The sequence below is a fragment of the Hydra vulgaris genome, chromosome 11, assembly GCF_038396675.1.
Source record: "Hydra vulgaris chromosome 11, alternate assembly HydraT2T_AEP".
Lineage (NCBI taxonomy): Eukaryota > Metazoa > Cnidaria > Hydrozoa > Anthoathecata > Hydridae > Hydra > Hydra vulgaris.
This window is the reverse complement of record NC_088930.1, coordinates 8,973,301-9,000,587: the sequence shown is the minus strand read 5'-3', so window position 1 is coordinate 9,000,587 and position 27,287 is coordinate 8,973,301. Positions and strand designations below refer to the sequence as shown.

Genomic DNA, 27,287 nt, shown 5'->3' with positions numbered 1-27,287 from the left:
CTTCGAACAACAAACTTTGATTAATTATCAGCAAAAATAGTGGAACTCCACAATTGAATACTTTAGATTGGATGAAAATTGAATTGTTTTGCTTGTATGTAATCAAATCATTATCATTAGATAAGTATTTTTCAATTTCTCCAAAGTTTAAATTATCAATTATTTTATATTCTTCTAATTCATCTTTGAATTGTGTTACGGTCCAATTTAAACGGGGGATACTCATAAACCTTTTTTTTTTTTTCAGATTTTTCACGAGGGAATTTATATACAGATACATTACAACCTGAAGACTTATAATTTGAGGAACATTCATTTTGGAACACAGCATTTTAAAGACATTCTAAATTATTTAATTTAAATTCACTTGAAGAATGACTTTAAATATTTCTGAAAAATAGCAATCAATATTTTACACCTTTATCCAAACAAAATTTGCGTTTATAAGAAGTTTTTAAAAACCGGCCTTCAGTCAAATAAAATTCCGCACGGTGTCGAGGCCTTCTATAAAGAAGGCCATGATATATATATATATATATATATATATATATATATATATATATATATATATATATACATATATATATATATATATATATATATATATATATATATATATATATATATATATATATATATACATATATGTATATATACATATATGTATATATGTATATATGTATATATACATATATGTATATATACATATATGTATATATATATGTATATATATATATATATGTATATATATGTACAAGGTGTTCGGGATAAATTTGACACATTTATAATTGATTATACTTTTATGTAGATTAGAGGTATTAATACACACTACAGGTCATTTAAAAGTTTGAACCCTTCTCCATTCATATACAAGATGTCAGAAAGGATGGATGACTGGAACCCACCTGAATCATGGAAGAGAATAACTTGCATCATGATGATTCGTGCCGGCCATCAAAATAAGGATATTATGACTGCTGCCCAATGCTCCCTGAACACAGTAATAACAATCAGGTATGAACTAGAGACTTGCAATGGTGACTACGAGGATGTAGTAAGAAGAAAGATCCCTAGCAGACAATCTGATTGCGTTCGTGCAGCAGAATTCCTCGCAAGTCTGCAGGAACAGGTGTTGAAGAACCCTGGCATTGTAATTCGGGCTTTGTCACGTGAAATGAATGTTGCATCCTCTACTATGAAGCTTGCACTCAATGAAGACCTTCGCTACTACTCATACAAGCGCCACAAAGGTCAGCTACTCACAGAAAAGGCCCGTCAAAAACGTTTGATAAACGCAAAGAAACTTCTAAACAAAGTGAAACATCCTGTAGAACCACAAACAATCTGGTTTTTTTCCGATGAGAAAAACTTTTGCCAGGATCAAAAACACAACACGCAGAATAACAGGTGGCTTGCATGCAGTACAAAGGACATTCCTCGTGTAATGCAGACTAAATTTCCCCAAACTGTGATGGTTTTTGGATGTGTATCCTCTGAAGACGATGTGATGGCTCTGCATTTTTTCCAAGAGGGCCTCAGGTTGACTTCAGATGGCTACGTGGAGTTGCTGAACACTGTAGTCAAGCCCTGGATAACAAGGATAGCCAATTGTAGGCTGTATGTATGGCAGCAGGATTCGGCCCCTTGCCATACCTCTGTGAAAAGTCAAAAATGGTTGTCTGAAAATTTCTACGACTTCACCAGTCCAAATGTTTGGCCTCCAAACTCCCCAGACCTTAACCCCATGGATTATTTTGTATAGGGCGCAGTTGAAAAAGACACCAATCGCACTTCCAGTAATACAAAAGCCCAGTTAGTGGATAAAATTAAAACAGTTTTTAAGGCCCTTCCCAGGGAGACTGTAGCATTAGCTTGTTCGAAATTCCGAAGCAGGATTGAAGCAGTGATCGATGCTAATGGTGGTTATTTTGAGTGAATTTTGTTCATAGTATTGTAATTTACTATGCCTGTAATTTTTTTGTCAACTCATTAAATTTAATAGATACAAAGAAGATTTTCCTTTTTCTTTCGAAACTGTCAAATTTATCCCGAACACCCTAAATTTTTTTTTTTTTTTTTTTTGTTATTTCACCTCCCCAAGGCCCAGAAGGACACTACAGATGAGGAGGCTACTTAATTGTGGTTATAACCCTCTCTCAACTCTATAACTCCGAAACACGAACCTTGGCGAACAAGGCCGCTGCGCGGAGAAACAAGTTGAGTTGTATGTATAAATATATATATATATAATATATATATATATATATATATATATATATATATATATATATATATATGTATATATATATATATATATATATATATATATATATATGTATATATATATATGTATATATATACATATATATATATATATATGTATGTATAAATAAATATATATATATATATATATATATATATATATATATATATATATGTATATATATGTATATATAAATATATATACATATGTATATATATACATATATATATATATGCATATATATATATATATATATGTAAATATATATGTATATATATATATATATATATATATATATATATATATGTATATATAAATATATATATATATATATATATATATATATATATATATATATATATATATATATATATATATATATATATATATATATATATATATATATTAGGGTGGTTCAAGAAACAACATTTTTGAAAAATAATAAAAAAGAGAGACCTTTTTTCCAAAAAACTTTTTTTTTAGATAAAATTTTTTTAACCAAAACTATTGTGAATAATTATTTCTTCCGATAAACTATTTTATCCAAAACTATTGCGAATAAACAATTTTTAGGGATTCCTACTCATGATCCACTTAGATATTTGGGCACCTGAAATTTATTTTTAAAAACACAGAGGTTTTAAAAAAGTAGCAAAAGCGCTCATATTACCCAGACCACTTGGTAATATGAGCACTTTACATTAGCTCAAAAAAATAACATTAAGTAAAAAAATGCCAACTTGACAATTAGAACTAATTTTTGGAATATAATGATTTATTATTAACAAGACTTATCACTAAAAGATCAAATTTTAAGCCACTTTTGTTGAAACAATGCTACTATGTTTACTGCGAAAAAAAATAAAAAATTAGTTCCTTATTTTTCCAATTTTATTAACTCAAACCTTTGAACAATAACAATTCAAATCATCACCAAAAATTATCACCATTTAAAGTAGATTCGAAAAATACAAAGCAACTTCAACTTCACTGCTTACATCTAAGAAATCTTTAAGTATGCTCATATTACCAAGGTGCTCATAATACCCTAATCTACCCTACATAATAATGTAGCAAATTGTTATCATAATTTTGCTACATTGATTTATACCCATTTTCAGAAAAAAACAAAGAATAATGAAAGAAAAGATTGCTGCCCCATGCCAAACCTCAGTCGATATAGTGGCACTCCCTTGCGGCAACACACAATAAGAAGGACAATGTATGTACCTGACTTGATTTTCATGAAATTTCATGAAGTTTGTTTTTTTAAATAAAATAAGGAATATCATTATTTTACTTAAAAATCATAGATGAGTTTTTTTAATGGAAATTTTTTTAAATGAAAATCCCGGAAAATTATTTTTATAAAAAATCTAGGTATGTGGGTAAATTCTGGAATGTTGGTAAAGGGATAAATAAATAGCTAAAAACTACTGAATAACTGAATGTTTCTCTAAAATTCTCTAAAATCAAATATAATATCTCAGTTTTACTGTAAACCTTCTGTTGCAAAACATGAAAGAGGGTTTGTCTTTTTGTTAACTATGGTGTTCAAGACAGTTTGTTTTTTGTTAATAATCATGTTCATAATGCTGAATCATTGCTCACATGAGAACTACTGAATATGCTTACATGAGAACTACTGAATATACTTGAGAACTACTGAATATACTTGAATAAGAACTACTGAATATACTTGAACATGAGAACTACTGAATATACTTAGGAATGCCTTGATAATTTTATTAAGCTCTAAATATTTTTTACACTTAAAAACTTCTACCCACCAATAGTCAAGATGTACAGGCTTTCCATCAGCAAATATGGCTGCAAACGCTATATTCATCTGAAGCTGCATAACTTCTCGATTAAATACTACTTTATTTATATCTACAGTGGGAAAGAAAGTTGGGAGTTTTTTTAGCATTCTCTCTGTAATTTCGTGACCTTGAGACATTGGGTCGATCACAGAGAGGCATTTTAATAAAGGGTTGTTAAAAGGAAATTTATTAAGTAATAAAACTGATGATTTAAGGTAAGCTTTTAAAAAGGTCTTAAAAAACAATGATTTGAAGTCAGGAACTTGAATAATTATTCTTGACAAATATTTTTCAGCATTACTTTCACAGTATATACTTTTAAGGTATGTAATTCAAATGGCAACACATTTTTTTATTTTTTAGGTTTAAAAATTTCAACTTTGTTTCTGTTATACTTTTTATCATCTTTGGCTTAATAAAACAAGTTAAAGTTGTTTTTATCAGTTCAACTGCTAGTCAAAAATGTAATGGCTTTTTTTTTCATAAGTTAAAATAAATGATTTGATAATAGGAAGAACTTACAATTAATATAAAGTAATGTTTTATTATGTTGGAAAAAAAACTTGTAAAAATTCTAGCTTTTTTTCTGCAACTTGTTTTGTTGGCTTTTTCTGCTGCATTTTACATTTTATTTTTTCTATTAGTTTTTTACGTTCATTCGATAGCCTCTTTCAAATTTTGTCACTTTCATCTTTATGTCCTCTTTTGATAAAAAAGAAAAATAAATTAAGGTGAAAGAGGGCATTATCTCAAGTATAGAACGAGTGCAATTTAAAACAGACAACCACCGATGAGCAGGGTCGCCCAGAGGAGGAGGGAGGCCACTGGGAACATTTTACCTAGGCACACGGACAAAGGGGGCACATGCAACTCTCAATAAAATTAATGTTTATATTACTTTTATTTTAAAGCAGTAGAAACATACAATAGTTTCACATTGTTTTTAAGACATTTTTAGCATTTTGCAAAATTTATATTTATTTTAAAACGGATTATGTATATATTTGCTTTTATATAAACACAGACAATATGTAAACAGGCCTCGGTGATTTTGTAATATGTAAACAATATATAAATGGGGCTCGGACAGTTTGTCTTTTTCTTACTCCAGCCTAAATTTATATATGTAGTATGTATTTATTGTAAATTTATCAATCAGCAAACTTTCAAACAGGGAAATTATCAAACGGCAAAAAAAAAGGAAGATTATTTGCATAACTTTAAGCAAAAAATTTTTAAAAAAGATAGAAGATTTTTTTTTTTTTCTGAAAGATATTTTATAAGATTTTTAGAATTTTATAACATGAAATGAAATTGAAATTTAGGTTAAGTTAAATGGAAATTTCACAATTTCTATTTCTTCTGTGTGGAAGGACTGATTGCAATGGCTCCAATTTAAATGTAGTTATAATAAACAATGTAGTTATGTAGTAGAAATATATAACACTTAGCCGAACAAAAGGCTTGTTTTAAAATATTATAAATGTTATGTTACATAAATGAGTTAAGTTACTCTCATTCCGACAATTTTCAAATATTCTTTCTCAATACATTTATTCCAATTAATTTGATATTATGAAATTGCATTTAATTATTTTTCTCTTTAATTCCTTTAAGAATTGAATTCTATATAAAAAATTCATTTCGATTTTGAAACAAATAAAAAAAAATTTTATTTTATTTAAAAATAAGTAACACATCTTAGAGTAAAAATGCCATGTCCAGTTTCTGAAAGCATAATTCAGGGTCCCAAGGCAGAAAAAAGGCTGTAGAAAAAAATGGCAGGAGAAAAAGAAAAAAAACAGAAAAAAAAACAGGAGCAAACGTACACTGGAAGAGTGTAGCTTCAATAATGTTCAAAAAAAGGCATTTAATAACTCTACGTCCCACGAAGTAGTCAAGGTATAGGTTAACAGCTTTATTTTTTTATTCACAATCTTATATTCATAATTTCATTCCAAAACTGTAAAAACAATTTTTTTCTAGACGGACCATGCTACCAACAGCATTGATGAACCCTTGAATTCAAAAAAGCCATCTTCCCTACAAATTTTTTAACTGTTTCTAAAGAAGAAGATGACAATTGGGTGAGTTTGGACGTATTCTTATTTTATGAAAAATCTGCAGATATTAAAAAAATATCATTTAATATCTGCAGATATTAAAAACATACCACAATTCTCAAAGGCTTTTTATAATATAGGATCAAGAGGCAATTCAACTGGGTGATCAAGCAGTTAGAAACAACCCTGCTTTGTGGAAGAGGGTTTTATCCAAAGTCGAATGCTAAAAATCTAGTCATACTAATAGGACCACCTCAAAATCCTCATTTTTTCCTAGAGATTTTACAAACAAAAAAGTTTCTGCCTTCGTTTTTTAGAAAGCTTCTCTCAATGGAGAAAAGATTACCAGAGACTGGCTTATCTGGAGTGGAACTCAAAAAGCTTTCGTTTATTTTCCCTACTCTTTTTTTGGACAAAAGCATAATTTTTGCCCTGGATATGAATCTTTCCTCTTGATGTGGAATGGCAGAATAAAAGATAATTGGCAAAAGCTAGGAGAAAAGATCAAAAGCCACCAGTGTAATGTTCAACACAGAAATCACTATATCGTCTGAAAATCAGCCTTTGAAGCCTTGAAAAATCAGACCAGGATTGATTCAGAACTAGAAAAGTCAATAAGAAATGAGGCATCTAAGTGATATGATATTTTATGCTGCGTTCTGGACGTCACTCTCCATTTAGCTTCGAAAAATCTAAGTTTTCGAGGTGTGTTAGCAGTTTATGTTCATAAAATAATTTTATTCTAGATGTAATCTATATTTCAATAATATGTTCATATTTGTGTAGGTTCATCAAACATGATGGGCGAGTATGATAATGGTAATTTTTAACCACCCTGTTGGGTAAAAAAGCTGTTGGGGAAACACAAGAAGACACTTCAGTTCCATCTCGAAGAAGTTTCTCGACACTAAAAACAAGGAACAAGAATGCTATTTGAGCTGGAGATGATCACCACATGTCATAATGAGTTCATTATGGATTGGTAAAACTGTTTTTGCTACTATTATCGAAAAGGAACACACAGCCATTTATTTTTCCATTATTGTTGATAGAACTCCGGACATGTCTCATATGAAACAAATCACTTTTGTTCTTTGATTTGACTGCCTAGGATCTGAAAACCAATGGGTAGTAAAAGAGCGTTTTCTGAAGGTAGAAAATCTAGAGAAAAAAAAAGTTCTGACATTGCGAAGCTGATTAAAGACGTTTTGGATCAAAGCCGAATTGATTTAAAGAACTGTAGGGACCAGGGCTATGATATCAGGGCTAATATGTCCAGTGTATATAAAGGAGTGCAGGCCATCATTCTCGAGAAAAATACTCAAACTTTGTTCATGCCTTGCAGTGCACATAGTCTCAATTTAGCTGGTGTTCATTTTGCAGAATCCTTTACTGTAGTCAAGAACTATTTTGGCAACATCCAATCATTGTATAACCTTTTAAGTAGTAGCCCCGTGAGCTGGAAAATTTTAACTGGGTAGTCCCTTCAATAAACGTCCCAAACAAGTTGAAGTTGCATGCCTGGCCATTGTTGAAATGACCAAAAGAAATAGTGAAGTCCTTGAAACTTCTTGAAGAACTTGATTTAGAAGATCATCAACTGACTTTAGTTAAGGCACTCAAAAAGTTAATTCTGTCATTTGAATTCATTGTCTTGACTTCTTTCTGGTTCAAGGCTTTCCTATATGTCAATAATGTCTGCCTCCTTCAATCAGAAAGCATTACTTTGAATGACAAGATAAAATTTTTAAAGACTAATTGATAATCTTGAGCAACTTTTTGGTCCCAAATCCTCCAAGAAGCAAAACTGGTTGCATCTGGGTTAGCTTCATTTGGGTTTCAAAATGATTTTGTTAAGACAAGGAAAAGGAAAACAGCGAGTCAATGAACATAGCCAACTTCCATGAAGACAAATCAAATGGCAAATCTCTACATAAAAGATGTAAAAGAAGCAATCAAATACTTTTGGATAAATAGAATCTCTTTCTTCTATCAAGTTTCTCAACAGAATCTACCAGAAAGGTCTTCAGTCAATATTTCCCTCTATCTGCATTTTACTTGGCATTTTTAATACAATCCTGGTTTCAGTGGCTGAAGGAGAGCGCTCTTTTAGTAAGTTTGCTCTCATCAAACCCAAATTGCGATCAACAATGACTGAAGAACACCTTACTAACCTTGTGGTGATTTCAATTGAAAACAACCTAGCCAAAACTTATACCGTACAAAAATTAATATCGCACAAAAATGTCATCTCTAGTTTCGAAAAGAAAAAACCCCACAAACTGAGATTAGTGTGATCTGACTTGTCTTCATAATTGACATTTTATTGATTAAATATATAATTCCATTCATTTTAAATTGTATTTGTAATTTCATTTTATAATATATAACCAAATTCAAATATAGAGTGTTTATGTGCAGCGATAGTTAATAAAAAATAAATATTGTTTTCATTAAATTTTAATGTGATAGTAGACATACGGACAATAAACAGTGAAAATCATGCTTAATTTAATATACCCAGGAATCTAAAGTTTGGGGCACCAAACAAAAATTGACCATGGACACCACAAAGTCTTAGTTCGAGCCTGCCGGTAAGAAACCCTTTGCTTTAAAGTGTTGTATGTGACACCTAAGATTTGACAAAAATTTTTCAGATATGGACAAAGATCTGGGTTTAACTTAAAATCAATGTAGATATCATTCAGTAAATTTTTAACAACCTTACTGAAAAAAAAAAGTTTTAGACATTGTGCACATAATGACATATATCACCATCAATATTAAGTAAGTGAGGAACTGCTTTTCTTAATCTTGTTTTAACCCCAAACATTTTTCCCCTCATAAAATTGATAGAATCTAATAAATTGGAAACTAATTTTTATAAATGACAGCATTAGAAAGTCTTTCAACCTTTACCATAACAAGCAATAATGATGCATAGTGCTTTAATACAACTTTACTAACTTTGTCGCAAAAATATGTTATGAGTATACTAAGAACCTTTCCATTTTTTGCCAAGAAGCACTCATCTATGTTAAGGGAAAATATTTTTATTTTTATATCAAAAACAAGCTAAGCGTGAAAAGCTTCACTTAATCTTTCTAGCAGCTTATACAAAGCAGTTATTCTAAACATTTTCAAATTTTTAAAACACAATGATCTTTAGACATTCCCTATTCTGCCTCAGAAATGTCCAATAAACTCTTAACTTCCATTTTATTTATTTTTTTTCTTGATTGTTATAATTGACAACAAAAACTTTTGTAGACTTTTAAAAAGAAGTCACATCAATTAACTTCTTATTAAAAAGCATTTCTAATATTCCAAAAAGTTAATTTGCATGAATTAAAAAGAAAATAATGTAATTGGAAAAATTGATTTAGTGAAAATTTCAGTTATAGAAAACATATTTGTTTGAATGCAAATGCTGTTGTATTTAAAATTTTTTGTCTTTTTTTAAGTTTGTAGATTATTGCGAAGTTATTGTCTGTACTATACTTTTATGTCCACACTGTTATCCTAATATCTATATGCTGATAAAAGCTATGAGTACTAGGTAGAGTTTTTACACCATTGTAAGTCTGATCCTTTTATGTAAATAAAGTTAAATACCTTGATTTTCTTAATGTAAAATTCATAAGTGGCTTCTTATTAGGTAGCAAGTTATGTCTATGCAAGTTATTTAAAGTTTCTCTGACAATGACATGGTTGTGGATATTGTTTTGTAAGTTTCCTGCAGGACAATTTAAAAACTAAGTAGATGTTCTATTTGGATTTAGGAACTTGACTTCATTAAAGCTCTTGTAGATTTTGAAATACTGAATCAGATTACCTCTAAATTGTTGTTCTAAAAAAGTAGTTAATTTTCCAATCAAGATTTTTAGTTTTCGTTTCTTAATTGAGGAACTAGTTTAGTTGCTCTGCATTGAATTTTTTCAAGTCGCTTAATATCTTTCTTTAAATAGAGGCTTCATATTGGAGCACAAAATTCAAGCAGCAGGCATTTATAGGTAGTGTATAGTTTTAAAAACATAATTGGATTCCAATTTATAAAAGTTCTTTAAAAGAGTAAACGACCGGGGCTAGTATTTGACCAGGGCCAAAGCTGGGTTTATGGCTGGGGCTGTATAAATATTGGTGCATACTGATATGATATATAAAAATAAGTCAATATGCGTTAATGTTTATGCAGTCCAGCCTGTAGAACTGGCCTTAGCCACAGTCATATACCAGCCCCAGTTGTTTACTAATACCAAGTATCTGATTAGCTTTTAATACTGTATTATTTACTTACCCCACCATGTCCCTGGTATATACCCCACCACATCCCTGGTAGTACTGTGCCCAACTTGTTTCTCTGTGCAGCAGCCTTGTTCGTCAAAGTTCGTGTTTCTGATTTATAAAGTTGAGAGAGGGTTGTAATCACAAAAAGCAGCCTCCTCAACTCTAGTGGCCCTCTCGGCCTTGGGGAGGTGAATAATTAAAAAAAAAAAAAAATTTGATCAGAAGTTTATTGTTGAAATAAACTTCTAGTGACTTATTGAAATTCGATATTTTCAAAAAGAATAAGAGTGTTTGATGAATCAAGCATACGATAAGAGTAGTACAAAACATCAAAACCACCATAAAATGTCATTACTTTAGATTTATTTATCAAATTCCATGCTCCAAAGTTTAGACCAATGAAGTAAGACATCTATATCTTTTGGCTAGATCAGATAAGATTAATATTTTTGCAATTAATTGAGTGCCATTAACAAATAACTTACAGAAATTAGCATGATGGAACATTTGTGAGCTTCTAACATGATGGAACTTGACCAGAAACTATGGATCAATACTAAATATTAGTAAGAGTGGCCTACTGATACTAACTGAGCAACTTTTTAAAACATAAGCTTGTATAACATCAATATCCATATCCTTTGAAGTATCAAGAGATGATAATAAAGCTTCTAAATTTTTGCTAGAAAATAAGGAGCTGACATCTGGACATTATTATTCATTGGTAAGCTTAGTTTACTTGTGATCGATTGTAACGATTTGGAAAAATGAAAATTGAAATAATCTGCAGCTGATATTTTATCAACTAGTTAATAATTATTTAATTTTAATAGAGAACAAACTTCACCTTTACAAGACTTTTGACCATTTATATATAAATAGAACCATTTTGGATTGGATTTGCAATTTGAGATAATGTAATTTATTTTTAGGGCATTTCCAAAAAATTACGCACAGAAATATGTATATGTTTTGTCTATTATTTTCATAATAATAAAACAGGCTCCAATATTTAATTTATTCAGATAGCTTAAAATATGATAAAATTATTTTTGTTATAGATGTTCTTTAAGAAAACCATAATAGTATATATATTGCTTTAAGTCCCAGCTTTTAATTGCTAAAACAAAGAAAAATAAAAAATCACACACGGAAATAGAAATACTCTATAGCTGGTGTAACTAGATTTTAGATGATTCAAATTTGATTATTATAAAGAATGCTTACAATATCTTAATGTTTAGATCCATTGAAGTTTCTTAAATAAATAAAATTTCTTTATGCAAGCTTCTTTAATTGCAGGATTAAATCATTTAGGATTACATTTGTTGTAGCAAAACCTTGTAGTACATTTAGGGATATATAATTCACAGTATTCTAAACAAAAAAGTTTGAAACATTTGTTAGCTGACTTGCCATAAAATAAATTAACCCAATCGACGTAAAATAAATTAACCCAAACATGATGCTCAAGACATTTACTTTAACTAAATTTCCTTTGCGGTAATAGTACCTGATTTTGTTTAAGCTAATAGATTCAACAGATGTTGTAATTTTAACTACTAAAAAAAAGTATTGTGTAGGTGATTTTTTTGAATGAAAAGTGGTCTAATGTTGACTTTTCTATTCAATCTGGACCACAGAGGATGAGGTCAAGTATACTATTTTAGTTAAAATTATTAGCTTGAGAACAAATTGTGTATAGAAACAGTCATTGATGAGATCAAAAAATGCATAACTAGATTGTTTATTCTTTGTAGATATGCCTCATTAATATCATTGTGATTGAAGTCATCAACAATTAAAATGTTAGTAGATTTGCTATGGTTGACTAATAACTTGCACATGCAATTGATTCATTAATAACTTTAAATAAATTAATTATTTTTGTGTGAATGAAATTACACAAATTATGTGTAATTTCATTCACACACCAATCATGAATCTAATTAATCATGCATTAATTTTTTAGTTTAACTTTAATTTTTTAGTTTTTTTAGTTGTTGAAACACAAACAAACAAAAAATCAAATAAATAAATAAAAGTTAAACATTTTGTATTTTTATATTTGTAAGCATAAATATAATATTCGCATAAGAAATAAAAAAATTTGCTATGCAACTTTTTTAAATCATATAAATATAAAAAAGTGCTAACTTACCTCAGTTCCCTAAGAATATTTTAAAAGAAAAAGTGTTAATCATTTTTATAATATATGCCACAGTAGAGACAAGTTAGTACTTTTGACAAAATTTAAGATTTCATCTGGTTTTTTGTTGAAAAAATAACACAATATTACAAGTCAAGTTTGAAAAACTCGAATTAAAAACAACTTTTACATAAGCTGTTTACCAAATCATCTTTGCTTCCAACAAGGCTGCAAGCAACCACTAATTAAAGTTGGAAAATACTGGAAGAAAAAAGATGAATATTGTAGAGCAAGATAACAATTGACGGACGACTTAAAGGATTGCAAATTATTATAATCAGGAGAGATGAAGGAAGCGAATTCCAAATAACTGATGTTCAAGGAAAAAAATTAGACAAATAAGAGTTTTTGGATATAATATAGACGTATTAGCTTTTTTTTTGGATATAATATAGAAGTATTAGCTTCTAACAGTTTAAGGTCAGCAAAAACTTGTAGACCTTAAACTTTTATAGGTCAGCAACTATATATTTTGGTGGTGTTTACAAAACTTAAACAAGAATACTTAAATTTATTTAAGTATAAATTGTATATTGTAGGAATTATACAAAGAATTAAAACAAAGGATTTACCATAAAACATAGTAGAATGTTTTTGGAAAACCTTAAACACTTTAGGGTTAGCAGTTAAGTCAGCATGGCTGAATGCCTACCTAAATTCTAAAGGCTTTTCGTGTATATACAAAAAAAAAAATTGCAACAAAAAAATTTCCTATGTTTTTTTGAATAACAAAAGCAACAAAAAAGAAAAAAGATACTGTTTACTCTATTATTAATCAATTTAGCGCTGCGCTCTCCTATGTAATTTTAGGACAAATGGGAACAATAACATAATTCCTGCAATAGAGAAATTTTTTGTACCCATAGTTTTTCTCCATCATTTATATATAAACTCAAAAGGAAATTAACTAATTGGTCAAAAAAAAAATTGTTCTGAAAAAGAGGGTTATTAGATGCTGTTGCAAGGTATACAGCATATCATATTATAATATCCATTAAAATTAAATAAATATTCTTTTACTCTGTCACATAAATGACACTGTAAATGATTATTAAAACTTGTCTCGTGCAATGAAAAAGATTTCAATTTATTACTATGTAATAAATTTTGACAAAAGATATAAAAGCATCAAAACTCTCTTATTAAGTCACTCTAAATAAAAACAGAAGCTTTAATAAAACGTACCAAGGAGTTTATTATAATAAATGTCAATCGGTATATCTTCATCTGAAGGCATTTTTCACTAATACTAAACATAAAAATAAATAAATTTTATATCAATTAAAATTTAATAAACATTTATTATTGATACTAAACAATCATAAACTTATAAAACAGATTTATTTTAACTAATTAAAAACTATAAAACATAAGAGGAAAAACTATAGTTAACAAATATAGTTATAATCTAAAGAAGAATAAATTTTTAATTTAATAGATAGAAGTAGTTTTACTGTTGTAAACATTTCTAATATTATTGTTGTAAATATTAGAATATTTCGTTGAAAAATATTAAACTGTTTTTTTGCATGGTTTTTAGTTAGTAAAATAAACTTGTAAAAATTTAAAGTAAATGGCGACATAAGTTTGTATAACTGATGTTAAATTAAAAAAAAACATATTTCATTTTAAATACTTATTCACATTTAATTTTTTGAAACAAGAAAATCATTTAAATTCATTTTTCATTTTTTTTTTAACTTTTATAATGTGCCATTTTTAATTAAAACGTGTTTTGCCGATGTTTGTAAACAAGTTTTAAGTACGTCTTTTCGACGTAGAGTAACGATTGTCAACGGCATAGTTGCAAAAAATAACGAAAAAAATACTTAGAACTGTCTTAAGTAAACAACTAGGGTAGGTACAATCGGTAGAGCAGAGCAGATTGGCTGAGCAGATCATTTATATGGTATAAACGGCAGAGCGAATTATATCGAAACTTAAAAGTAGAAAGAATCAATATAGGTACGTCGTGTTTGATTTAAGTTTGATGATAAAAAGGATATGTTGTCAATAGTTAATATAAAACTACTGATGGTATATTCATTTTACCATCTAATTATAACATGTGATCTGCCAAATTATTTGGCAGATCACTTATTAGAATACGGCAGATTATTTTTTCACTGGCAAGGCGTTTACTACCTAACACAAAAAACATTTGTGTTCAAGTCTCTACACGCTTGATTATTTGGCAGATTATTTTAAAAAGTTCAGCTGATTTTATGATCCGCTCTACTATTTGCACCATATAAATGATCTGCTCAGCCAATCTGCTCTGCCTATTGTACCTACCCAACAACTAGACCATTTCAAGATGTAATTTGAGAAAGTTGAAACTAAAAAAATTGTAATACGTAATTGAGAAACGCAACATGTAATTTAGGAGCCGTTAGTTGAGAATACAAAAATTGTAATTTGACGTTTTTAGCAGTTAACGTTTTTAAGTATCACATCAACGTTTTTTTTTTTAACTTTAAAAAAATTAAATTTCCAAGTTAAGTCTTGAAAATTGACGAGTGCTAAAGAAAAAAAGTTGATTTTTTTTTTCAAAGTTAACTCTTTTAGTTTGTTGCAAATCCAGAGTCCACCACTTCCATCATAGACTAATTTTACTTTTAATTTCCTGACGTTTTTCCTTACTTTCTTAAGAGCCCTTAGATCTGTGGCAATTAAGATAATCATGTCATCATACAAGCAGGAGCGGATCCAGCATTTTTTGGTCTTTGAGACAGCTAACATCCAGACATCGAGAAAACTCCAAACATTTATATGTTTTACTTATGTCAAATAATGAGGGTTTCCAAAAAACTGCGATGATTGGAGGCTAGGAACAAAAAAGACCCAAATTCCTCCCCCCCCCCCTCCTTTTCCCTGTCCCAAACGTGAGAGCAACAAGTTGATGAAATATTTTTTGTACTATTCTCAACCAGACTTATATTCATCGATTGATTTTAGATTTCATAGTAAAATATTCTAGCGTTCAAAAATTATGACCATAATTATGACCAAAGTTTAAACACCCCTCAATTTGAGGGGGTTGCAAATTTTATATAGTCATAATTTTAAAACGCTGATAGATGATACTATGAAACTTAAGATTTATCGATGAATATAAGTCTAGTTGAGAATAGTGCAAAAGATATATTTCACCAACTTGTTGCTCTCACGTTTGGGGCAGGGGAGGGCGAAAATTTCAAGACTTTTTGCTCCCAGCCTCCAATCATCACAATTTTTGCAAACCCTCATTATTTGAAATAAGTAAAACATATAAATGTTTGGAGATAGCTCCATGTCTTGAAGTTAGCTATCTTAAAGACCTAAAAATGCTGGATCTGCCCCTGGTTACGAGTATTTTTAATGGACATTAACTAGTTAAATAAAACAAATTCCTTTTCATTCTGTGTTTTTACAGTTGTATTTTGTGTCCTTGTATTTAATAGTTATTTTTTGATTTTGGGAATATTTTTAGTGGATTGAGCTTGACAATTTGATCTAGAAACATGAATAAGGACTTTATATTTTTACTCTATATTATTTTATAGCTGCAACTTTTATAGTGTGCCACAGGATCTTGGTATATTTTTAACGCATAAAGTTTGAAAAATTTTTATTATGACCATGTATAATTAATTATTCAAGGCAAATTATTGTATAGCCTTGTTATACTTTTTAAAGAAACTTTCAAAATTAACTTAAAAGCTTGTATTATGATGACCTTATAAAATAATCCCAAAATATTTTACAGCTGCATTTTTAGCGCCCTTTTTAGTATCCTTGGGTTATCATATAATCATAGTTATGATTATAGGATAATGCACAAAGATAATACTTTGTTGATGGGAGAAGTTCACAGGGAACTTAAAATTTAAATATGAAACAAAAATTGAAACTTAACATTTTTTAAAGAATGGCTTGTAAGTTATTACTTAAAAAAATTTATATAATAATGACATTTGGTATGCAACTCATTACACAAACCTCCAATAAAAGTCGTTACCCAACCCACATAACTGACTGGTTTTAAGAATATCAATAATGTAAATGTTCAAATACAAATTACATACATAAAGTAAAATTTATAAATAAGATTAAGGAACACAAAAAAAAACACTGTTTACAAATTTTAGCATTCACATTTCATTTCTAATATAAACAATTAGTAAAAAAAAAGCAAATAAAAAAGTTGCATACTTATTCTAACATTTTATTCATTTATTATTTATAAGCTCATATTTTTAAAAATTATTCTTACAAGTTTATTATTATTTTTTTAATATAAATTATAATCATAATTCTAAAAAATATAAAAATAATTAAATAGCAATAACTATAAAAATAATAACTAATTGATTATTTAAACAGTTTGTAAAGTATTTTAATATTGCTTGGTGTATTAAAACTAGTAAAATATTGCACTAAAACATTTAAATTAAATTTTTTTTAATAAAGTTCTCAAAATTCATAAAAATTACATAATAATAGATTAATACCCTTGAAACACAATACTTATGTATGAACATACTAAGAATGTATCATTAAAGGTTACTTGATAAAAAGAATTAATCAACAACAGATAGTATATCCACTTTTAATTTTATAACTATTTTTACAAGTAATAAATACAAACACATAGAAATTTAATGGTTTGATATAAGATCAAGCTTCGAATTTATCCATTCCTCAGTAAGTTCTTCAACATCTCTTACCTCAAAAACTTTAGTTAAACCTAGCTCATTTACTACACCAGTTTTTGATCCTGCATACATTATTTGGAGTTCAGTCTTTGCACCTTGAGGACTTACAAAAATAAAGCATAACGGATATGAAACTCTGCCATTTTGATGAGCTTTACGAAAACTGATTACTACATAACGTGGTGAATGATCTGGAAGTTCTGAAACAAAATCTTCAAATGATATATCCTCATACGTTTCATCTTCAATAACTAGCAATTTTTCTGGATCAATTTTCATAACCAATGCAGCAAATGTTTCATCTTTTCGGAAGCGAAACTTTTTTAGAGTTGCTTTAAGATCTGCAGATAATTCGCAAACGCTTGGAGAAGCCATTTTAGTAGAAACAAAAGCAAAGCAGATAACACCACTAAAGGACGCTTAATTCTTATGCGCCTGCGTTTTTGGGGTAAAATCAGGACGTAAATCCACAAAAAATGACATACTTTTACAAGCAAATTAAATGCACTTATCCTACATAGTTAACATTTATCGTATCTTTTTTATACTGAATACTACAAGCATAAAATGGGTTTAGTTAAAATTTTTGTTGTTTTGTTTTTATTAAAAAAAGATAAAACTATATATTGACACATTTTTCAAGTTTTGTGTCCTGATTTTAAATGGAATTCGGGTTTGTACTATTACATTTGCCGACAAAAAGTTTACATACAATACAAAAGTTTGAACCGGATACAAAAGTTTGAACCGGATAAGCATTTATACTATAGGGTAGTTTAAACAAACCCTGTCCACATCCACATTAAAATAACTGCTTACAGGCTGTTTATAGACCTACACCGCAGAATTATACATCATTAAATAGCTTTGTCTTTCAGCTACAATCGATGCCAACTGTTCTTAACTTTTACAAGAGTGTTTGATATTAAAATTAAAAACTGTAGAGTGTGTTAAAAGTACTGAATTTCACTTATTTGAAGTCAATCTCGCCATGTTGATTTAAAACACAAAAGCAAATTAAAAAGTGAACTTATCTTGCCCAAGGGCGACGTTGTATACATTCTTGCGAGATTAAATCTTGAAATTTAATCTCGCAATAGATTATAACTTTATTAGACACTATAGGCCAACCAAATGCACTATTTAGTTGGCCTATAGTGTCTAATAAAGTTAAAATCTATAAATGTCATTTAAAAAGTATAAATTATAATATCAAGATTTAATACTACAGGGGCGGATCAAGCTTTTTTTGTTACTTGAAATAACTAACTGGGAACAAAATAGCCTTAAATATTTGGCCACGACTACCAGCAAAGGTGACAGCAACAGGTTAAGAAATTATTATTTTTTAATATTCTCAATTAAGGTTATATTCATCGATAAATTTTAAGTTTCATAATATAATCTCTCAGCGTTCAAAAACTATGACCATATTAAGATATATACCCCCCTAAAAATGAGAAAGTTACAAATTTTACATGGTCATAAAATTTAAATTTTAAAAGATTAGCAACAACAACATCTCACTCAAAAGGTCGGGTAAATAAAAATGAGCAATTGCTTTTACTTAGTAATTGGTCAGCTTTAAGTGAATAAAAACTTTAGCAGTTTTGCTTAAGTTTTTATTAGCTTTGATTTTGGAAATCATCCCACCGACAGAATTATATCTTCTCTTAGAAGTTGCCAATCATTTTTTCAAGATATCGAAAACTGCTTGAATAGAAGATGTTAAGTGTCCAGCAGCTCTCCAATTTCAACTGAGTCTATATCATGGGGGCCAGGTTGAGGGAAATTAATGTCGGAGTCTTCTTTAAAATGTGGTTGTGCTGTGGCAACTTGATGACAAACATAGTTTCCCTACATCGTTCACATAATCAAAGCATTCAAAAGTTTTAATTTAGTTGTCAAGGCTTGCTTTTGATTCATCCATCAACCGGATTTCGAAAATTTTATAAGGTGTTATTTAATAATAACTATAAACGTAACACCCAAAATTCACACCGTTTTTTACCACATAAAGGATTTCATCAGTCGCAAAGAGCCCCCCCTTCGGACCTTATAATGATCAAACTGTCGAAACAGCTCATCAAAACTTTTATCAACATTGGTTAAGGTATAAAAGAAACAATAATCATCCAAAGTACAAAGAAAGATTATTGTGCTGCGTAATTGGTCTAAACAGTAATAATCTTTAAAGAACTGCTAGCAGAATTTGAGTTTTTACAGATAAGGCAGCAGAAATTTATAGCTTACCGTTTAAAATGAATATTTTCGCCATCTTAATCCTTAAATAGTTCAATAACTATAAATTTTTACATTACATTTAAAAATAGTATTGTAGAGCATTTGTACTAAATGAGTATATTGAGCTATTTATTAATAATTTTTTTTGTGGAAAAAATTAAAGAACATGTCTTAAAATGTAATCAGATGCTATTTGATTGTAATAAAAAGAAAAAATAGGGTTTAAATAATTATTTTTAACCAAATTTGGAAAATTAGGATGGTTTTTTATAAGCATTTAGGAGGATTTTTTAAAGCATTTAGGATGGTTTCATGAGTCAAAAAAATTGTTAACAGAGACGTATTTTTTTGTTTGTTTTACCAACTGGTAGTCCTTTGACCAAGATTTGCACTTTTTTTAAACACTTTTTTGTATTTTGACAGTAGTTTATACCTTAGAAAATGCTGAGGTTTATAGCCTATGAATTGGCAAAGTCAAACCACGTTTTAAATAGCAAATCAATAAGTCAATCTATAAAATGAAAATAGTACATGTAGCAATAAAACAATTATGATAAAAATTGTTGATATTACATTGTAGAACACTAATAAAACCGCTATTTTGAAAATGGTGACCGAATTTTAGAAAATGTTACTCGGTAACATTTTGAGGTATAAGTAGCAAAAAACAAAAAAATTACCTAAATGTATCTTATCTTCAAAAATTATCAATTGCTTTTTCAATGAATAATGAACCATTAGACAATAATACTCATGTAGATTATTTGAAAAGCAAGTATAATTTATTGAAAGATGGTCAGCGAATTGTTGTTCTACTTCTGATGTAAATACAAAAAGGATTTTAAAAGGAGATTGTTTGACTAGTATGTAAAAAAACAAACCTAAGGACGACCACAGTGCAAACATTTATGATTTATTCTTTGTTATACAATGACGTTGCTGCAATAATTCCAGTAAAGTATATGACTGCAGTCTATCTATAAAATATATAAATCTATAAAAACTGTAAAAGTGTTTAAAATGATTAAAAATTGTTATTAACATATTATTGAATTTTTCATTCTTATGTCATTGACTTACTCTTTGAAATTTATTGGCTGTATTTTTTAAACTGACAACAAACAAACGTATTTTGAAGTTTAATACCTAATCCTCATATCAAGTGTCTGATGCAGGGGGTAGATTAGGGTGAAGTATCAATTATTTTTTATTGTATTTTTTATATAAGAAAAATCAAAAAATTTTCATAAACCATCCAAAAAGTTAAAAGTTCGGGTAAAAATAAGACTCCTAAAACATCAACAAAACAACAATAAATTTAAAAAACACCAAAAGACAAAATCTTTTAGCTGTTTTAAAGTTCTTTATAAATACGTTTTTAGAGAAATATGTACATTATCTTATGTACATTTTATAAAACTCTAGACTATATATACAAAATCAATAACATAATCAAAATATCGTTATTAAAATACACATTTGTTTATATATTACGGTTGATTTGATGATATTGACCCCATATTAGTTAAAGCACTGCTTGCAAGTTCTTCAGCGGAAGTAATTTCATTTTCGCCATTTAACTCGTTAATAGGATGGATGGCTATGATTTGACCATCAGAAACAGTCACATACGCCACTAAATGTAAATTAAAGTATACATTACAAATTTTTAAATTGATTTATTAATCTATAAAATTCAAAACAAGTATAAAAAATATTTACATTTCTTACCCCCGGAACTAATTCTTTCGAGAACTGACTTTTGATGCAGCGTAACAGGGCATTCTTTATGTGCCAGCAGCAAAGCCTTTAATTGAGCCACTTCAGATCTTAGACTATTTATTTCATTCTACATGTATGTATGTAAATGTATATATATATATATATATATTTATATATATATATATATATATATGTATACACACAAACACACACACACATATATATATGAGAGAACTGAAGGTAGATGTTAATTTAACTATTTACATAAAATTACCATTAACTCCGCATTCGTCTGCATTAAATCATCGGATTTTTTTTCCAATTGATTTACCCAAACTTTCCTCTTCTGACGACATCGCGAAGCAGCCGCTCTAAATCATATGTAATGTTCAAAAAATTATTTTACATTTGATTTTTAAAAATCACCAATAGATTTAGCCGAAACAAGATACTTGAATTAACATAACACAGTATGCGATACGTTTTTAATAGGATGTAATACGTTTTTAATAGGATGGCTGTACCTGTTACGCTCAAGAAACTTCTTTCTTTTTTCATCAGGAGTTAATTCTTCACTCGTTCTTCCTCTTCTTTTACCTCCTCCTGACTCTGATCCTTCTTTCATCGAGTCTTCGTCCTCTAATATTATATCTTTGTATTTCCCTTGATTAGAAGGTGATATAGAAATGCGCTGATTTATTACATTATTTGAATTGTTATTATCCATGTTACTAAAAGTGCTTTGTTGAACCACTTGTCTCAACTTCTAAAATAATTCCTCGAATGTTAATTGATACTACCACATTTTTACTTTTCAATTTTATTAACTTTGTACTAAAAAACAACCTGCTTAGCGACTCCTGATCTTACCGAACTATCGAAAGAGTTCGTTGATGGCGCAATGTTACGAATTGACAAAGGAGTTGCAGCTGTAGATGCTAAAGAAGATAATATGATCGGATTTACGCTACTCTGAATGACAGCAGATTGAGTTCCTGACTGTTTTGTTGCTATAGTACCAACAATAGTTGCCTGCACTTTTGTGGATGATGGACTAGAAGAAAACTCTAAAACAAAACAGAGCAAAACACCACAAAATTCATTAACAATACGTAATTAGAAATTATAGTATATATAGTAAATAGGTGCCTTACGTATTTTAATTTGGCCAGATTTAATTAATTTGTATAAATGATCTCTTAAGACTTCAGTCGACGATGTATGTTGATTAAGTTGTGCAGAAGTACTAGATTGTTCAGTAATAGACGACGGAGAACACTGTATATTGATTTGCTGTTGCAACAGAGAAAAACCCGCTAAATTATGGGAATCACGTTGCTCCGAAAATTCTGATTGATCCAATTGTTTAGGTAAGCAAAGGTCTTGGTATTCTTGATGAACTAAAAAGGATTGATTTTCTTGATTCTTAATGTTTTCATTGGTTAAAATGGATTTGCTAGAGGAATTTTTGTCAGCGGTCACACATTCTTCATTTTTTATCAAAACTAAAGATTTTTTGGAACTGGGTAATGCTGTCAAAGATGAAACTGATGTAAAATTGTGTGAGGTTATAATAGGATTCGGTGTCTAGAAAATTAAATTATAAAAAAATCAGTTTAAAAATGTTTTTTTCTAACAAAATAAAATTTATTTTTCAATAATTTATTACTCTTTGGTTTCTTTCAAAGAATGCTGGGTACTTTTTTTTTCGAAATACATTATTTAATATAGAATATTAAAAATGTTCTGAAAGTATTAACATTAAAATATTTCCTCAGAATATCAGAAAATATTTATAAAACATGTTACGTTAAATAGTTGCATATGACAAGTTTAATCTCAGATGACGTAATGACCAAAACAAATAAATTGTTACGTTTTTTCTTAGAGCACCGCCAATTTTATTAAAAATTAAAACTCATCATTTTGAGCACTTAACTTTTATGCTTAACCAGGCATAACGTCTAGACAAATTATTGCTAAAAAAAAGCTGTTTTTCAAAACTGCTCAAAAATTTTTTTTTACCAAATAAGTAAAAAATAAAAAGTTTACAGTTTGTTTGTAATAAAGCTTTTCTTTGCATAACATACACATTTTCATCAATATATATGTAGCTGGCGGGCAAATATTAAAGCAATCTTTTATTAGTATATCGTAGCATATTTCAAATGCTATCCTAGCATATTTCAAATAGAAATTTATTGAACGATTCGGTCAATAACTTAAAGAAGCTGCAGTCATTATATCGGATCATATGATGAATTAATGCAGAGAGTAAATATAAAATCAACTCGTTACCAGAAAGTTTTTTTTTGTAAAACAGAGCAATAAAAAATAATCAATAAAAAATGGTTTTAATTTACATAAAAAGACTTAGACATATTGCCTTTTCACTTAATATAGCTGAAATTTGCTAAGATAAACTTACCGAATGAAATTTTTTTTTGTGTGTGTATCAGTTCATACAGGTGAGCGTTAATAATTAAGGTTTGATCGCAGAATGAGCGGAGGAATCGGTAGTTAAGTTAATAGTTGAAAGTAATGAAATGAATGAAACAAAAGTGGTAAAATAACATGGCAATGCTTAACTTCGAAAAGAATGATAATAATTCCAAAAAGTGGTCAGAAATGGTGGAATTTTTTCGACTTTTGGGCTTTTTCATTCAAAGTTAAGAAACAAGATGGGAGTAGAAAAAGCAGCAAAGCTTATTTTATATACAGAACTTTAAATAATGATATATTAGTTGACGAATTACAGCAGCAATGTTAACAAAAATTATAATTTATTTAAGTAAAATGACTAATGCTTTTTTTAATTGAAAAAGTTGACTAAACATGGTTTTTTTTAAAAAGAAAGAGTTTTAACAAAAAAAAACATGGTTTAAATGGGTTTTTTAAAAAAACTCATGGTTTTTGATTTTTTTTTCAAAAAAGAAAAAGGTTTTTTTGCACCCTGCTTTGATCTCAAATGAAATTTTATGAGAGGAAGTATTTCATCTTTAACTTATGCCTAACATTACTTCAAAAATGTTAAAAATTATAACTTTTTGTTCTGTTTTTGCATGATGATTTGATTGAGTTTTTGTAAAAAATAGTTATATACAAATTTATAAATAAATATATGCATATTTCAATTTTTACTTTTTTACCTTATATAAAATGACCTAAAAAAAACTTTTTGTTTCTGTGAAAAACAGGAAATATTAAATTTGTTAAAACTTAATTTTGTTAAGAAATATAAATAAAAACAGAAAACTGTGTTCTAAGAAGTTTTAAGAAGGATCACACCAAAGTTTCAACCAGTTTATGTTGTTAGGTTAAAATAGAGTAAGTTAAAACTAGCTTTTTCCATATTTTGAATTGGATAGAAAATACTAACTTCCAATTATAAAACATGGTAGAAGAAATTGTTGAAAGTAGAAAATATTTGTTATTTTTGTTATTGAAGATACAATATAACAGTATAAATGCATATCTTAAAAATAAATGGCTATATGCGAAAGAAGTTATTAGCAGTAACGGATCCAGGGGGGAGGGGGTATGCATCCCCCCCCCCCCCACCAGAAAATACATACCCTGAAATAATCAAAATATTGAAACTATTGAAATAATCTGCGCTCTTGATCTTAAATTCTTCCATGAGGAATGCCTAATGTTTCATTGATTTTTTTTCACTTTGATCTAACCATACAAAAAAGATACCATTGCGCCGCACAATTTTACTTTCTGGTACTTTATTTTTTTTGCACTCAAAAACTTTAGAAAACATTCAAATTTTAAGGTAAGTTTAAACAATATTATATATATATACATATATGTATATATATACATATATATATACATATATATATATATATATATATATATATATATATATATATATATATATATATATATATAATTATGTATATATATATATACAATTATGTATATATATATAATTATGTATATATATATATATATATATATATATATATATATATATATATATATATATATATATATATATATATATATATATGTATATATATATATATATATATATATATATATATTATAATTATGTATATATATATATATATATATATATATATATATATATATATATATATATATATATATATATATATATATATATATATATATATATATATATATATATATATATATATATATATATATATATATATATATATATATAATTACACTGATAAACAAATAAAATTTTATTGTGCATATCTTGTTAACTAGGTGATTTTTTAAAACAAATTAAATATGCTGATTTCAAATATGCAAACCATTTTTCACCATCACGTCAAGTTGTAAAGATATTTGGGTTCAAATCTTTAGTATTTAAGGTAAAGTCCCTAATATTGTCGAAAAAAAAGTTATTCAAAAGTATGCCAACCTGGGTCTCAAAAGAAGCGTATTTTCATAGAGATTTTAGAAAAGATAAATATTTTTACTTAAAATTTATTGACAAAAAAAAAATGTAAAGAAATGCTAAAGACTTTTAAAAAAATTTTAACAAAATGTTTCTCAGCAATAATACAAAAAGTACTTATTTTTATTACAAACAAATACCATTTTTAAAATCTCTATGAAAATACGCTTCTTTTGAGACCCAGGTTGACATACTTTTGAATAACTTTTTTTTCGACAATATTAGGGACTTTACCTTAAATACTAAAGATTTGAACCCAAATATCTTTAAAACTTGACGTGATGGTGAAAAATGGTTTGCATATTTGAAATCAGCATATTTAATTTGTTTTAAAAAACCACCCAGTTAACAAGATATGCACAATAAAATTTTGTTTGTTTATCAGTGTTATTAACAGAATTTTTAAACTTTAAGAAAGCTAATGATCTTAGTGGTAAAGGGTTAGGTGAACTAATTGTTCAAACTCTGAAAGGACATAGTCTTGACCTTACTTACTTAGTAGGTCAAGATTATGATGGCGCATCAGCTATGTCTGGCTGTTATAATGGTATCAACATCCCCCCCACCACCAAAATGGTATCAATATCCCCCCCCATCCCTTTTGGTATCAACATCCCCCCCCCCCCCACCAAAAAATCCTGGATCCGTCACTGGTTATTAGCAGGCTTGGATGTTTCAGCAAGATTATAATTATAATCATACAGCCAAGTTAATAGGTTTTTAACTATGAAAAAATGTCTTTTTATGGCCATCATAAAAACTTGTGACCTTGGCATAATATTGGTCATAAAAAGATCAATATTATAGATATTATTGATGGGAAAATAAAAAGTATTAAGTTGTTATTATTTTCTTTAAATTGTTTATATTCATTTCAAATTAAGGTGGTGCTACCCATTGAAAAATATTTCAAATGATTTTGATATCTTTTACCCATTAATCATTGTAAACCAAACAGTTTAAAAAAATATTTACTTTTTAGTATAAAGTACAACTTAGGTTTAAGTCCATCAAGTTATTATATTAGTTATTATAATTATATAAAAAAATAAAAATTTCAACCAAGAAGCCTACCATACTTAATCTTGTTTTTAAGTTAACAAAAACATGCGCAAATAAATAGAAAATAAAAATAGAAAAACACAAAAAAAAAATCAGGCAGACAAAAATATTAATAAAACTATTATGAGCCTGCCCATTTTTAATGTAAAATATTTTTAAAACTTTGATACAGTTGGTGTTAGGTAATATTAAATTCCGTTGAGTGAAAAACTAAAATCAAATAAATTAAAATGTTAAAAAATTAAAAATCATTTTAAAAATTGTTTAAATTTAAATATTGTTAAAACTACAACAAACAAGATATGTTGTAAATACCTGTAATGGTCCTTTTTGCTGCTTAAGGTTAATTGAAGAAATGTCTTCATTATTTGCTTCAGAAGATTGTTGATTCTTAGATGCTATGCTAAAATCCTAAACATTTTTTTTTTAAACTTATCCAAGTTACAAAGAAACAAAAAAATAACCAAAAAAAA

General features: G+C 28.2%; 3 protein-coding genes across 9 annotated transcripts in view; all 3 read right to left on the bottom strand.

Moving 5' to 3' along the window:
- Positions 1 to 13,915, bottom strand: part of LOC101239513 (CDK5 regulatory subunit-associated protein 3) — a 71,082-nt gene extending 57,167 nt beyond the window's left edge. The window contains exon 1 of one of the 2 annotated variants that reach the window (XM_065810018.1): positions 13,831 to 13,915. In XM_065810018.1, the coding sequence (XP_065666090.1) occupies positions 13,831 to 13,882 (52 nt within the window). In that variant the 5' untranslated portion in view covers positions 13,883 to 13,915. The remainder of the gene's footprint in view (positions 1 to 13,830) is intronic. The other variant, XM_065810019.1, reaches the window with a different exon arrangement.
- Positions 13,916 to 16,692: 2,777 nt separating this feature from the next.
- Positions 16,693 to 17,758, bottom strand: LOC100212984 (glia maturation factor beta). The gene has a single exon (XM_065810011.1). It carries the CDS (start codon positions 17,715 to 17,717, stop codon positions 17,286 to 17,288), a length of 432 nt encoding a protein of 143 aa, XP_065666083.1. The 5' UTR covers positions 17,718 to 17,758; the 3' UTR covers positions 16,693 to 17,285.
- Positions 17,759 to 20,903: 3,145 nt separating this feature from the next.
- The window catches only part of LOC100213904 (cyclic AMP-dependent transcription factor ATF-7), a 30,432-nt gene continuing 24,048 nt past the window's right edge, over positions 20,904 to 27,287 (bottom strand). For 3 of the 6 annotated variants that reach the window (XM_065810012.1, XM_065810013.1, XM_065810014.1), the window contains exons 5-11: positions 27,130 to 27,225; positions 22,463 to 22,895; positions 22,155 to 22,375; positions 21,833 to 22,074; positions 21,583 to 21,679; positions 21,309 to 21,435; positions 20,904 to 21,222 (exon numbers count right to left, since the gene is read on the bottom strand). In XM_065810012.1, coding sequence (XP_065666084.1) covers positions 21,077 to 21,222; positions 21,309 to 21,435; positions 21,583 to 21,679; positions 21,833 to 22,074; positions 22,155 to 22,375; positions 22,463 to 22,895; positions 27,130 to 27,225 — 1,362 coding nt within the window. In that variant the 3' untranslated portion in view covers positions 20,904 to 21,076. Of the gene's footprint in view, positions 21,223 to 21,308; positions 21,436 to 21,582; positions 21,680 to 21,832; positions 22,075 to 22,154; positions 22,376 to 22,462; positions 22,896 to 23,117; positions 23,180 to 27,129; positions 27,226 to 27,287 lie in introns of those variants that run through there. The other 3 variants (XM_065810015.1, XM_065810016.1, XM_065810017.1) reach the window with 2 other exon arrangements.